The following is a 13,764-nucleotide window of genomic DNA, read 5'->3' on the forward strand; positions in this document are numbered from 1 at the left end:
CTTGTGGGTTTGAACCCCATCAGTCAGGGCAACTTCTCAGGCAACATAGACCGGCAACATTGCCCAACAACCAGCCTCAGAAACTCCAGTTTACTGACATGTTTTCATATCAGCTGTTTGCTCTTCTTCTTCTTCTTCTTCTTCTTCTCTGCTGCTTTGTAACTCTGGTTTGAAAAGTGCCGTACGAATAAAGTTTATTATTATAATTATAATAATCATTAATTTTATTATTAATTGAAGGAGCTGGGGAGATTCTCTGGCTGCTCGGTTGCTCCATCAGCCAATCAGAGTCAGTCTGATGAACGCAGCGGTGAGAGTCATCACTCCCCACAGTGTCAGGAACACCAGACCCAGGTGCTGTGTGACGGACTGATCCGATCTGTCTGCTCTGATGTCATCATGGGATAGGAAGTCTGACAGACAGGAGGCAGGAACACTGAAATATTAACTGGTGAATTTCAGGGAGGAGAATATTTCCAAAATGGATTTATAACATTTTAGAGTGAAACCCTTTGTTTGAACAGCTGGGTGATGAATGGAGTGTTGAATGGATGAATGAACAAAAATAATGAATGGATGAAAGGATGAATGAATGTTTCAAGTAGCAGGATGATTCAGTGAGACAGACAGCTGTGAAAAGAATTGTGTATGAATATCTATCTATCTATCTATCTATCTATCTATCTATCTATCTATCTATCTATCTATCTGCCTGTCTGAACCATTGTTTCTGTCTCTTTCTTGTCTTGCAGGTCTGTCTCTGTCCACCTGGGGGCGCTGTTGTCTTTTTAATCGATGTGAAGAAACCTACAGCAGCAGCAGGACAGAAGCTTTAAAACAGGATTCATCCGTTTTTACAGTTGTTACAGATGAATTCACGACAAATTCTGTCAAAACTAAAATCAGTGAAATGATTCAGTTACAGAATGTTGAAAAGAAGAAGAAGAAGAAGAAGCAGAAGAAGAAGAAGCAGACAGAGATCCAGGAACTACAAACAGACCAGAGTTTGCTCTCAGTGTTTTGGTGTTAAAGTCACAACGCCATGAAAAATGATGCTTGCACATTGTTAGTTAATTTTTCATGTCATAATATACAGCTATTTAACAATACGCATAAAACAAATACATAAACATATTTTCTTTTATAGTTATATCAAAATCCTATTCCTTTTACTTCCTACAGAACTGTGTATTTTAGTTCCTACATGCTGAGCCAGAGGCAACAGAACACTTCCAACCAGTAATAAATAAATTAATCAGTTTTATTTGGGAATTTAAAACCAAACATAAATAATCTTCTGCAGATATTGCTCCCTTTTTGTAAGTAGAGTTGATTGTTTCAGTGTGAATACTTATAATTCATAATTTAGATTTTTGTTACTTTAGACTGCCGACATCAATAATAATAATAATAATAACTTTATGTGTATAGCACCTTTAAAAACAGAGTTTACAAAGTGCTTTTGACAGTCAAAATAAAATCAGAATACTCAAAATTAATTGAAAAAAGCAATGGAGCAGTGTGAAACAGGTATTAAATTAAGAGGAGAAGCGCAATATTCGAATCAATACTAGGACAAAATAAAAACCAACATAAATACTGAGGATAATATAAGATTAAAAAAAAAAAAAGATTAAAAAAAAAAAAAAAGATAAAAAGTCGATGGATCAGTGGATTCAGTGATATGTGTTGGAGAAATCAGAGTCTAAAAACAAATAAAATAAAAACTGTCCTACTTGTACTTTCCACTTGGAGTTTGATGTGAAAGCTTTTTCCCAGCCGGCAGTCGAATTTACGGTGAATCCGACATGCAGTGAACGCAACATTACGCCCCAACCAGAAGGTCGGCCATTTTTTCACAGAGTGATTCGTGTTCTCTAAATATACGATCTTTGCTATCTAGCGAGCTTTGCTGATAACCGGAAATGTATTTGTTTACTTCCGCGGACACAAAACCTCCCGAGAAGAAAATAAAACAAACCGTTCTCATCATGGTTTGTTCGCAAATTTCTGCTAAGAAATTATATTAATAATCTGTTAAATCTCTCTATGACGTTTCGGTCTGACGAAATCAGCTGAAGGACTAGAGGAAAGATTTTAATAATTCATCAAACCGTAATATTTCATGGTTTTGTAGGAGCAACTAGCAAGCTAGCAGCTAGCTAACTGCTAAACGGATTAATTAACAACAACAGCGGTGAGTTTCCTCAGTTTGACTTTAACACTCTGAGTCTTTACTTTACTGAACTCTGCGGTCTGTCACTGCTCATTAACAGTGTTGGGGAGTAGTGAACTACATGTAATTAAACTAAGTTAGTAGTTTAACTACATTTTGCAGTGGCTTGCTGGTAGTTCATCTACATTCATATTTGCATAATGATTCAAGTAGTTTAAATACTTTTTTGCCATTTTTTATGTAGTTAACTACTGAAACTACACACTACAAACTTTTGGGCCATAATAGGAAAGGAATTATTTTTTTAATTTTTATTTTACCATTACTGTAATTGAACCCCCTTTGACCAGCCCCGCCCCCTTTTTAGAATTTATACTGCGGGAGCGAATTAAGCAATATTACACGAGAGCGTGAGCTTTACCGTCATTATTGGCACGACAGTGATGCGGTCACAACAGGTAGTTCCGGCCAAGCAATCTGATTGGTCAACTAGACATTTAGAACGCGATCAAATCAGCATGACAGCACACCTAGCCGTGCTCATCACTAAATATTACTCCGCCATATATTATCATACAACATATTTAAATATAACTGTGTTCAGCCTTGATGTTACCAGACGCTCTGGCCGGTGAGTCGGTGACACGGCGCTATACTAGCTTAAAAATACATGTGAAGTTCAGAATCAGAATCAGAAATACTTTATTGATCCCCGAGGGGAAATTGGGTTACATTGCAGTTGCTCATATTGTAGAAGAGAATATATATATAAGCATAGAGAAATTATAGGAAAATAGAAATAAGAAAGTAAGAAATATGTAAAATATGTGCATTATACTACAATATAGAACAATGATAATAATAATAATAATAATATAGAAATAAGAATTATGTACAACCACAGACCACCACAGACTCATAAAACATCCTCAGCATTGTCCGGCAGACGTTGAAGGACCTCAGCCTCCTCAAGAAGTAGAGACGGCTCTGGCCCTTCTTGTAGAGAGCTTCAGTGTTCTTAGCCCAGTTCAGTTTATTATCAATGTACACTCCCAGGTACTTGTAGTCCTCCACAATGTCCACACTGACCCCCTGGATGGAAACGGGGGTCACCGGTGCCTCGGCCCTCCTCAGATAGTAGTAGCTAAATCTGTCCATGGAAAAATTATTTTTTTCAGCAGATATCTTAGTTACAACAAGATCGAGCTAGCGAGGCGGTTTTGTGTTTATATGTGTGGTATTTATTCAGTTTGGGAAATCCCACGATCTCTAGAAAGCATTAGCTCCAGTTGGCTGGCTGACTCAACAGGGACTAGAAATCGTCTCTGTTGCTAGGTCGTTACTAAGGCTCCGCCTACTTGCTGGAGCAGTAAACTAGGTTCCATTACATAGGAGTCTACTGACGTGACTGATTGTTTTCCAGTTATTAGTCAGACCCCATGTATTTCCAGGGAAACGGAGATAACACTAGCAAAAAGTTTTTTATTTTGAGGGCGAATTGCCCCACAATATGAATACATTTTGTTTGTATCTTTTATTTTGTTGGTAACCGTTGTACCGCATCACTGAAGTAAAGCTCACCCTCTCGTGTAATATTGCTTAAGTAAGCATTCCATTGTACTTGTTACACATGGCAATAAATGATTATTGCTATTTATTAACAAATGTTCAGAGAAGTTGTTGCATGCTATCCTGCTTGCTGCTTCCCCCACCTGGACTCCAGTGTCTGGGTCTGATGGACATAAAAAAAACCCAAAGCTGACATTCCTGCACTTTTCCATGAATATTGCGGTATTTTATTTTTTGGTTTATGTATGACCTGTGAAAAAGTGGGCACTTTTTGCAATAAACTCACTCACTCTTACAAAGTAGTTTGAACTACTTTTTCTAAATAGCTTTAGTTTACCAAACTAGATTTCTCCCTAGGGTAGCTTTGCTGTAGTTCAACTACTTCCAGTGTGAAATAATTGGTAGCTTGCAAAGCTATTAGGGCTGAACAATTAATCGAAATTTTGTCGAAATCGCAATATGGCCTACTGCAATTTTCAAATCGCAGGAGGCGCAATATTTGTTAAAGGTGAAATGTGTCAGAATAGCATTTGAAATGAAATATTGTGGTGCTGCAGAGATGTCCTGGCCTACACATCATATTCTACAGACTTAAGAAAACATCTTTGTTTGGTACAGATCCCCGCAAAAATCACACTATAATTATTTTAATACGTTTTTCAATGAAAATGAGAATAATGATGTAAAAATTACCACTCCCTCTAATATCGCAAATCATATCGCAATTGCAATATCAGTCAAAATAATCGCAATTAGATATTTTTTCAAAATCGTTCAGCCCTTAAAGCTGTGCTTTCAAAGTAGCTTCCCCATCACTGCTCATTAAGTTAAGCAGGAGATGAGGTCATCAGGAGCATGGCACTGGCTGTCTTAGAGGTACAGTTAGCATAACAGCTAGCCAAGCTGCTGAGTTCAGTCTGTCTGCAGGCTGGAGTCTAAACATCTGTTCAATTTCACAGTTCCTCAATCTGTGAGGCTGAAAAAAAAATATTTATTGACATACTGCACAGTTTTTTTTATACTTATTTTATTTTATTTATTATCATTATTATTTATTTTATTCTATTTTGTTTTATCAACATTTTATTGTTGATCATTATTATTTATTTTATTCTATTTTGTTTTATCAACATTTTATTGTTGATCATTATTATTTATTTTATTCTATTTTATTTTATTAACTTTTTACTGTTTTACTATAATCAATTCATTTTGTGTAGTATTTTATAATTTTATTTTGATTTTTTTGTCATTTTTATTGCTTGTATTTTTTTTAATTATTTATCTTTTATTATCTTAACTACCCATATTTTATTGTTGTCTTCAATTAACTTTTTGGGGTTTTTGGTTGTTTTGGTGTGCATTAAATCCATTTTTAACATCCGACGTTTTGTCAATCGCTTGTAAAGCAGTTTGAATTGCATTTGATTTGTTTGAAAGGTGCTATATAAATAAAGTTTGATTGATTGATTGATTTAGGGCTGGGAAATAATTCAATATTATCCTTTACCCTTTTTTTTTCACCTTTATTTCAATTGCAAAATTGGTCTTATAATTTCATTCTCTCCGGTATTCACGTCTTTCCATTTCCATACAGTCTGTTTTAACTTAATGCTGCGGAAATTAGATTTATTCTGACTGGATTAATCTGACAGATACACTAAACCTTTCTACACTGTTCACAGATTAAAACACTATCTGTGATGGAATAAGAATAATGATAATAACTGGAGGAAATGTTTTAAGACATAAGTTCACTTCATGAGAAAAGAGTTCATTATACTAAAAGGGTTTACAGATAGACCACCAGATGTCACTGTTCACTTTCCACCACAAATTAAAAGTAAAAGTTAAACGTCTTAAAAAGTATCAGAAAGTTCAATTTTCCCACACATTTTACACATTTTTGGAATTTTTCAGAAGTAGTTGCAGACTGAAGCTTTTACAGAGAATAAAACAACAGACTGATCTCTGTAGTTTTCAGATTTCCCACTATAATATAATAATAATTCTAGTTCAGCGTTGTAATTGTGTTTCAGGTTCTTCGGGAAGCAGTTGTGGAGTCTGAAGTTTTTCAGAATGGACGTCAGCATCGCGGTGTCTCTGATCCGGGGTCAGATGGGCGCGGTGGTGGAGCGGGCGGTGAACGGCGCCGTGGAGACGGTGCTGGCCGAGATGCTGAAGGTGGTCGGGGTGAAGTTCGAGGAGCTGAAGGCCCAGGTGGCCGTCCTGAAGAGGGACATGAGCGGCCTGCAGAGGGAGAAGAGCCTGAAGGAGAAGGAGAACGACAAGATCCGCGCCATGCTGCGCTACACCGAGCTGAAGCTGAAGTACTACAGGCAGGGGGTGGAGGAGGAGATGCAGCAGAGAGCCGGATCCGCCGTGCACCGGATCCACCAGGCGGCGCCGGGTTCCGGTTCCACCCAGACCAAGAGGGAGGAGGGAGCGGCGGGCAGAACCGGCCAAGGTGAAGAAGGTTTAAAGTGATGTCGAACTCTGGTAGAGTCTTGGGTCGTGTCTCTTCCTCCATGATAAAACCCCCAAATCAGTGATTCTGTGATCTGTTGCTCCGGTAGAGCAGACTGGAGAATTGTGTTTTTGTCTCTCTCCATTCACTGCCATTGTCTGGAGGAACAGTCTGAAAATGGCTGACAAAGCAGATTCTGACAATATAGAAAAAACTAGTCCTGCTGCTGAATTGTTTTGAAGTGAATCTCTTTCTTTATGTTTGTTAAACCTTTCAGTCTGAACAAGTGGAACACCGAAATCGGGTCGGAGGAGACTCGGAGGAGGAGACTCATTTATATATTGCCAGAATCTACTTTTTTTCATCACTAGAGACCAGAGGTGTGGCCAAGTCAACTTCACTTGAGTCCCAAGTCAGTCTCAAGTCTTGAGGCACAAGTCTCAAGTCAAGTCTCAAGCAGTTAGAACTGTGACTCCACTCCAAGTCATGTGACTCGAGTCCCCACCTCTGCACAGGATGCTTTGTTGGAACGCACCTGCACTTTCTGCTCCTATCAGTCTGACTCCTCCTTGTCGTTCTGCTCCTATCAGTCTGACTCCTCCTTGTCGTTCTGCTCCTTGTCGTTCTGCTCCTATCAGTCTGACTCCTCCTTCTCTTTCTGCTCCTATCAGTCTGACTCCTCCTTGTCTTTCTGCTCCTATCACTCTGACTCCTCCTTGTCGTTCTGCTCCTATCAGTCTGACTCCTCCTTGTCTTTCTGCTCCTATCACCCTGACTCCTCCTTGTCGTTCTGCTCCTATCAGTCTAACGACTCCTTCTCTTTCTGCTCCTATCAGTCTGACTCCTCCTTGTCTTTCTGCTCCTATCACTCTGACTCCTCCTTGTTGTTCTGCTCCTATCAGTCTGACCCCTCCTTCTCGTTCTGCTCCTATCAGTCTTACCCCTCCTTGTCGTTCTGCTCCTATCAGTCTTACCCCTCCTTGTCGTTCTGCTCCTATCAGTCTGACCGCTCCTTGTTGTTCTGCTCCTATCAGTCTGACTCCTCCTTGTGTTTCTGCTCCCAGCATGCAGCTCTGGACAGAGCAGGAGTGGACGTTCTGTCAGAGTGAACGCCCAGTCAGAAGGGGGCGTGGCCTGCTCCGACCTGTCTGACCTGCTGCTGCCTGTCTCTCTCTCTCTGGAAACCAGCGCAGGTAGAGCTGGGGGGGGGGGTTATTAATGGGATTGATTAATTGATTGATTGATTGATATAACCACCCCCTATTCATTCATGGGTGTGTGTGTCCTCTTCGCCCCCACCTCTTTACCTTCTTGTCTTCCTTACTTCCGTCCTACCTTCCTTCCTTCTTTCTTTCCCTCCTTTTTTACCCTCTTTCCTCTTCCCTCCTTTCCTTCCCTCCTACCTTCTCCCTCCTTTTTTTTCGAAGACTCTTCTTCTTTTTATTATAGAAATGAAGAATTAATACGTTTTTAAGGCGCTTTGTCACTGTGTTTTGGTGTATGTTATATAAATACAGGGAGTTTGGTTAGATTTTTCTCCACTCATCCATCGAACTGATGAAGGACATCTTACTACATGAATTACTGAAATTAATCTACACATACATATTAATATTAGCAGTAGTATTGGTAGTAGTAGTAATAATTGTATCTTTCCTTTTTGTGTTTTTAGCATATTCTAGCACTGTTTTTGCATCACTTTGCTTCTGTGGTCAACTAAAACTGAACTAGATTAAACCAGACTGAATTGAAGTGAACCAGACTAAACTAAACCAAACTGCTTCCCGTTCCCGTTCCGCCCGGTCGGCTCGTCTGTCCTGCAGAGCGAGGCGCCGCTCAGAGGAAGGAGGAAGAGGAAGACGAGTGTGAATGGACCATCAGCTTCCAGCCGCACACAGAGGACGTGGACCCGGCCTTGGCCCCGCCCACCGCAGTAGCCCCGCCCCCTGCCCTGCCCCTGGAGCCAGAGCAGGCGTCTCTGTCCCCAGACGAGTCGACCCAGGCTGACAGCTCCACCCTGCTCTCCACCACACCACAGGTTACTGCATTACCCAGAGGGCCGCAGGGCGGTCGAGTGTTAAGAGAGATCAAACCCCCATATTAAGTAAAAATATATGAATTAGAAATATGAGAAATATATGAATGTACAGGAGATACTGTCGTCATGGTGTGCAAAAAGACAACAAAAAAATATGTACACTGCCCGTTAGAAGTTTGGGGACACCTTGCCTTTTTCTAAATGTACTAAATGATTTTTTCTGTTATTTTTCAATGAAGAAGTAAAGAAAAAAAATGCCTGCAATGCTTTCACATAAAATATCTATTTCCCAATACTCATACTTACATAAAGTATATTCTCAAAACTTCCCGTGGCGCTCTCAGACCCCCAGATTTCCGATCTGCTCCAGAATTGAAGGTTCTTCCTTGCTACACCCTTCCACCAAGTTTCATGAAAATCGGGCCAGTAGTTTTTCCGTAATCCTGCTAACAGACAAACAAACAAACAAACAAACAAACGGCACCGAAAACATAACCTCCTTGGCGGAGGTAATCACACACAACAACAACAACAAACAATAGTAGTGTCTGGGTTTTAAATCAATATGTGTGATGGTTTATTAAGCAAAGTGAAAGAATATACTCACAACTCAAAAGGTTTACCTTGTAGTTGTATAAAGGTATTCCAAATATAATGATCATGGTATATACAAATTTTATCAAAGTTTCAAGTTTTTGTCTAAGTTTTCTGTGAGTTTCCAATCCTTCTTCTCGCCAGAGATTAAGTCTGAAAGTCCAAGAAAGGGGGAAGTCCAGGTAAGAGACGATGAAGGGTCTTTTGCAGGTGCACAACATGAATATTACTTCATGTTTTTATCACAGCTGTTTGTACTTAAGCCACACACCTGCATGTGCTTCAGAAAGAAGAAAAAATGACAAAGAAAAAATGCTTATTTATTAAACATTTTCAAAAGCTAGGTGTCCCCAAAGTTTTGATGGGCAGTGTACAATATCAGAATAAATGCAGTAGGAAAATAAATGAAGCTATAGGGACGGTAATAGTAGGGCTGGGCAATATATTGATATTATATCGATATCATGATATGAGACTAGATATCGTCTTAGATTTTGGATATGGTAATATGGTGATATGGCATAAGTGTCTTTTCCTGGTTTTAAAGGCTGCATTACAGTAAAGTGATGTCATTTCCTGAACATACCAGACTGTTCTAGCTGTTCTATTATTTGCCTTTACCCACTTAGTCATTATATCCACATTACTGATGATTATTTATCAAAAATCTCATTGTGCAAATATTTTGTGAAAGCACCAATAGTCATCCCTACAATATTGTCGCAATATCGATATTGAGGTATTTGGTCAAAAATATTGTGATATTTGATTTTGTCCATATCGCCCAGCCCTACTTACAACTGAACATTTAGCCCACTTCGTAGAAAATACCGAGATATATATCGTGTATCGCCATTCAGCCTAAAAATACCGAGATATGATTTTTGGTCCATATCGCCCAGCCCTAGGTAATGGGTTACGGGGCGGTCTCGCTAACTACCAGGCCACTTGAATATGACTTAAAGTCTTTAAACTAGTGGAGGTCTGTTTGATTTATCCTCCCAGTCCTGAGTCCTGGTTCTCCTGTTGTGTTGAAGGTGAAGCAGGAAGAGGTGCAGCAGCAGGAGGAGGAGGAGGAGGAGGTGATCTGTATCAAGGAGGAGCCAGAGGAGGAGCAGGAGGTGATGGCCACGCTGCTGCTGGACTGTCAGATACAGCAGGGTCAGCTGCCGGGGTCAGAGGTAAGGGGGGGGCGGGGTCAAAGGGACGGCTAGCAGGAGGCAAGACCACCACATTCCTGGCTCCATTTAGTAGTTTGTTGTATTTTTCTTCTTGGTGGATAACCGGCCAATCGTAGACGAGGTGACGTCACCTCCAGATGTTTCCAGCAGCTCCAGTGGAGTTTGATATCAGAAAATGTTTCAGCAATCTAAAACATCAGAGGTAAATATCAGGTTTTGGTGTCAGTCCCTCAGAATCAAAGAGCGAGGGCTTCTTTCTAGAGCCGCCATTTTGCATCAAGACAGTCGGGGTTTGAGAACGGGGTGCAGGGCATTCTGGGAAACGTAGGAAATCACTGACTGCAGTAGAAGTAGACGAGGCAGGTTGGGGGAAAGTGGGCTCACCAGAAAAGTAAATGACAACACTTCATCACTAAATAACTTCTGGAACGAACTGAACATCACAGACCGATGAGATCGAACAGTGGAACAAGATCTGGAGTTTTCCTTTAATGCTTTTGTCTGTTCCTCTAGGGTCAAAGGTCAGTAGAGTGGTCAGGACTTCCTGTGAGCCAGAGAAACTTTCCTGATCACAGCACAGCCTTCAGCTCAGCTGGACCCTGCTCCTGTGAGTACTCCTGTGTGTGTGTGTGTGTGTGTGTGTGTGTGTGTGTGTGTGTGTGAATATACAGTATGTATTCTATGTTATGTCTGCCTTCAGTTTAGGTCCCATGACCGAGTTCAAGTTCATTTATTTGTGTACACACATAATCAAATCTTTTCAGTAAATTTTCATATTTAACCGTTTTTTTTGCTCCTTCATCTCCTCGCCTCCTTAAAGCCGCCATCTGCAATCCAGATGTAAACAAAGAGCAGCCTTGGGGTCGGACAAATGTTATCACTCTCAAATTGAATGAGCATGGAATGGCAGTTTATAATAGCAAACAATTAGTTTCAGATTTTCTTCTTATCATCTTAAAATTGGGCAATTTTTATGCCAAAAAAATCCCAAAATCCCCATGATTTGTATTTTTGTCGGCCCGATATATCGTCAACCTGATGCATCAGTTTCACCCTGATCTGCACTTGTTTTAAGGACCCAGTTAAGCCTCGTCCCTCTCGCTCTCGTCCCAGACTCGACGCCCCAGCCGCTGGCCCCCCTGCCCTCGGTGGCCCCCCTGCCCCCCGGAGCCCCCCCTCGCCAGGCGGTGCGGCCCTGGACTAACGACCTCAGTCTGTACGAAGAATACAAACTCCGCAGGAACGAGCTGCGGCGGCGAAGCCTCAACAGACGCAGAGAGATGGAGAAGACGCTGCCCCAGCCTCTGCTGGCCGACCTGGTGAGGGACAGGACCGGGGGGGGTCCGGACAGACTCCGGTTCCCGATACAAGACCCTGCGGTCAGATTGTAGCACAGTGACAGGAGGCAGCAGGGTTTGTGGGAAATGTGAGCTTCAATTTGAGAAAGACAAAATGCTACATGTCGGACCTTTAAAGTAGAGCAGAAAATTGCCCTCAGGAAGAACATTTTCCAGAGAATCCAAAGATAATAATCCAAATCAAGTTCATCACCCATAAAACCATCAGATCAAGTAAGTAAGTGTAGCTGATGCCTAGAATGAGAGAAATCAGTAGTTGGAAGGTTATGGAGTTTAAGGGGATAAAGCCGTTTTACCAGACTGTCTTGCATTGAAGTTGAATGTATTTAAGATCAATTCTAAACATCTTGTTAATGTTGTTGTTGTTGTGATGAAGGTGCGAGAGCGTCGAGAGAAAACCAGACTGAGAGTGGCCAGATGGAGAGCCAAGAGGAAACTGCAGGCCTGTTTAAGCCAGGCTCAGGTCAGAACCTACTGCAGTACTACTATACTACTGCTATACTACTGCTACTACTGTACTACTGCTGCCACTACTGTACTATTTCTACCCTACTAACCCTACTACTACCACCACTAATACTACTACTACATGTTTGTAACTAAGTGGAATACCCGACACTGAGATGGACGGTGTGTGTGTGCTGCTCCCTCCAGGCTCCAGGTGGCGCTGCAGGTTTCTCCCAGCAGCCTGGCTTCACCTTCAGCAGTCAGCACCAGCAGTTCAGAGCCTGTGGTGAGATGAACACTTCTCTGTTCTTACTGAGGCTTTTATACTGATTGTTGTTACCTATGCTGTTCTCATTGCCATTTACCTGTTTTATTCCCCCACTGTTTTTAATTCTGGTATTTTTATTATTCGTCTCGGTCACACCAGATAAACAGACCGATATGGTTCTTCAGATATGGTTCTTCAGACCGATATGGTTCTTCAGACCAATATGGTTCTTCAGATATGGTTCTTCAGACCGATATGGTTCTTCAGATACGGTTCTTCAGACCGATATGGTTCTTCAGATACGGTTCTTCAGACCGATATGGTTCTTCAGATACGGTTCTTCAGACCGATATGGTTCTTCAGATATGGTTCTTCAGATATGGTTCTTCAGACCGATATGGTTCTTCAGATATGGTTCTTCAGACCGATATGGTTCTTCAGATACGGTTCTTCAGACCGATATGGTTCTTCAGATATGGTTCTTCAGACCGATATGGTTCTTCAGATACGGTTCTTCAGACCGATATGGTTCTTCAGATATGGTTCTTCAGATATGGTTCTTCAGACCGATATGGTTCTTCAGATATGGTTCTTCAGATATGGTTCTTCAGACCGATATGGTTCTTCAGATATGGTTCTTCAGACCGATATGGTTCTTCAGATACGGTTCTTCAGACCGATATGGTTCTTCAGATATGGTTCTTCAGATATGGTTCTTCAGACCGATATGGTTCTTCAGATATGGTTCTTCAGACCGATATGGTTCTACCATTTGCAGTGTGAATACGTAACAGTTGCTGAAATAGTGAAAGTGGCCGGTGAATTTTGGGACGTACCAGTCACCGTGGAAGGTAAAATCCCCCCCCATTAAAGACTCATCTAATCAAATGAGTGGGGGGTTTTTCTCGTGAGCCAGCAGGGGGCGCTAGTGAAGTCTTCCCCCTCCTCTGTTTCAGCCTCCACCTCCAGCAGTCAGCAGAGGCGGAGCTCGCCGCTGCCGCAGTGCAGCAGCTTCCTCAACAACAACAACAACAACAACAGCAGCGGCTTCCCGGCCTCGCTGCCCTTCATCGCCCCCTCCTCCTCCTCCTCCTCCCCCTCCCTGCTGCTGGGAGGTCACAACATGGCCGAACACGTCAATCAGCACGCCGTGACATCATCATCATCATCATCATCGTCCTCCTACCCCCAGGTCAGCCTACCGCAGCAGAGCGTCTCTCTGACGGACGAAGAATTTTTCCAGTGAGACTCGTGGAGAAACTCTGAAATATGCAAACGATGTTTGAGTGTTATATATTTTGCGTGGTGATGCTGAGGTCGGGTCAGAACTCGGGTCCGCCAGACGCCAGGTTCTCTTCAGATGCATTGTCCCGGTCCGGTCAGAAGGGTCGACCGGATGTTTAAAACGTCTGGTCAAAATCATTCTGTAAATAATATTTCATTAATTCTAGCCCCGGCGATATTTCCTTATCATGGGTCGGCATTTGTTCCTGTAACAAGTTAAAAGTGTTTCGGTTGGCTCATGACTAGAGCAGGGCTAATCTCCACCGATCACAAGTGACCATCACAACCCACGTGGGTGTGTGTTTTATTGTGTGGGCTGAATTTATCATCGGATCTATATGATGGAAATAAAAAGGTGCCAGAGATAGAAACCACGGGAAGT

The 13,764-nt window shown here is 41.7% G+C and overlaps 1 protein-coding gene across 3 annotated transcripts; it reads left to right on the top strand.

Annotated features, from left to right (window-relative positions):
* The first annotated feature begins 1,955 nt into the window (after positions 1-1,955).
* Positions 1,956-13,344, top strand: LOC139665160 (uncharacterized). 3 transcript variants are annotated; one of them, XM_071544138.1, is made up of 10 exons: positions 1,956-2,197; positions 5,785-6,212; positions 7,277-7,405; positions 8,036-8,250; positions 9,882-10,025; positions 10,539-10,632; positions 11,139-11,344; positions 11,760-11,846; positions 12,038-12,116; positions 13,055-13,344. In XM_071544138.1, the coding sequence occupies exons 2-10, from the start codon at positions 5,825-5,827 to the stop codon at positions 13,342-13,344; spliced, it is 1,632 nt and encodes a 543-aa protein (XP_071400239.1). In that variant the 5' UTR covers positions 1,956-2,197; positions 5,785-5,824. The 3 variants fall into 3 exon arrangements, with proteins under 3 accessions (XP_071400239.1, XP_071400242.1, XP_071400240.1); XM_071544139.1 differs by having other exon boundaries at positions 1,964-1,994; XM_071544141.1 differs by lacking the exon at positions 7,277-7,405.
* Positions 13,345-13,764: the final 420 nt, after the last annotated feature.

Source organism: Centroberyx affinis, unplaced genomic scaffold (genome assembly GCF_046629955.1).
Source record: "Centroberyx affinis isolate AG114_WGS23_722 - 3 ecotype Tasmania unplaced genomic scaffold, CSIRO-AGI_Caff_v1 ptg004471l_1, whole genome shotgun sequence".
NCBI classification, from domain to species: domain Eukaryota; kingdom Metazoa; phylum Chordata; class Actinopteri; order Beryciformes; family Berycidae; genus Centroberyx; species Centroberyx affinis.

Bases quoted from the DNA above. Each gene is read 5' to 3' on its own strand.
- LOC139665160 (XM_071544138.1), top strand. From the start codon at position 5,825: ATGGACGTCAGCATCGCGGTGTCTCTGATCCGGGGTCAGATGGGCGCG. The intron at 10,026-10,538 runs GTAAGGGGGGGG...CTGTTCCTCTAG, and splicing joins GTCAGCTGCCGGGGTCAGAG to GGTCAAAGGTCAGTAGAGTG. The intron at 11,847-12,037 runs GTCAGAACCTAC...TGCTCCCTCCAG, and splicing joins CCTGTTTAAGCCAGGCTCAG to GCTCCAGGTGGCGCTGCAGG.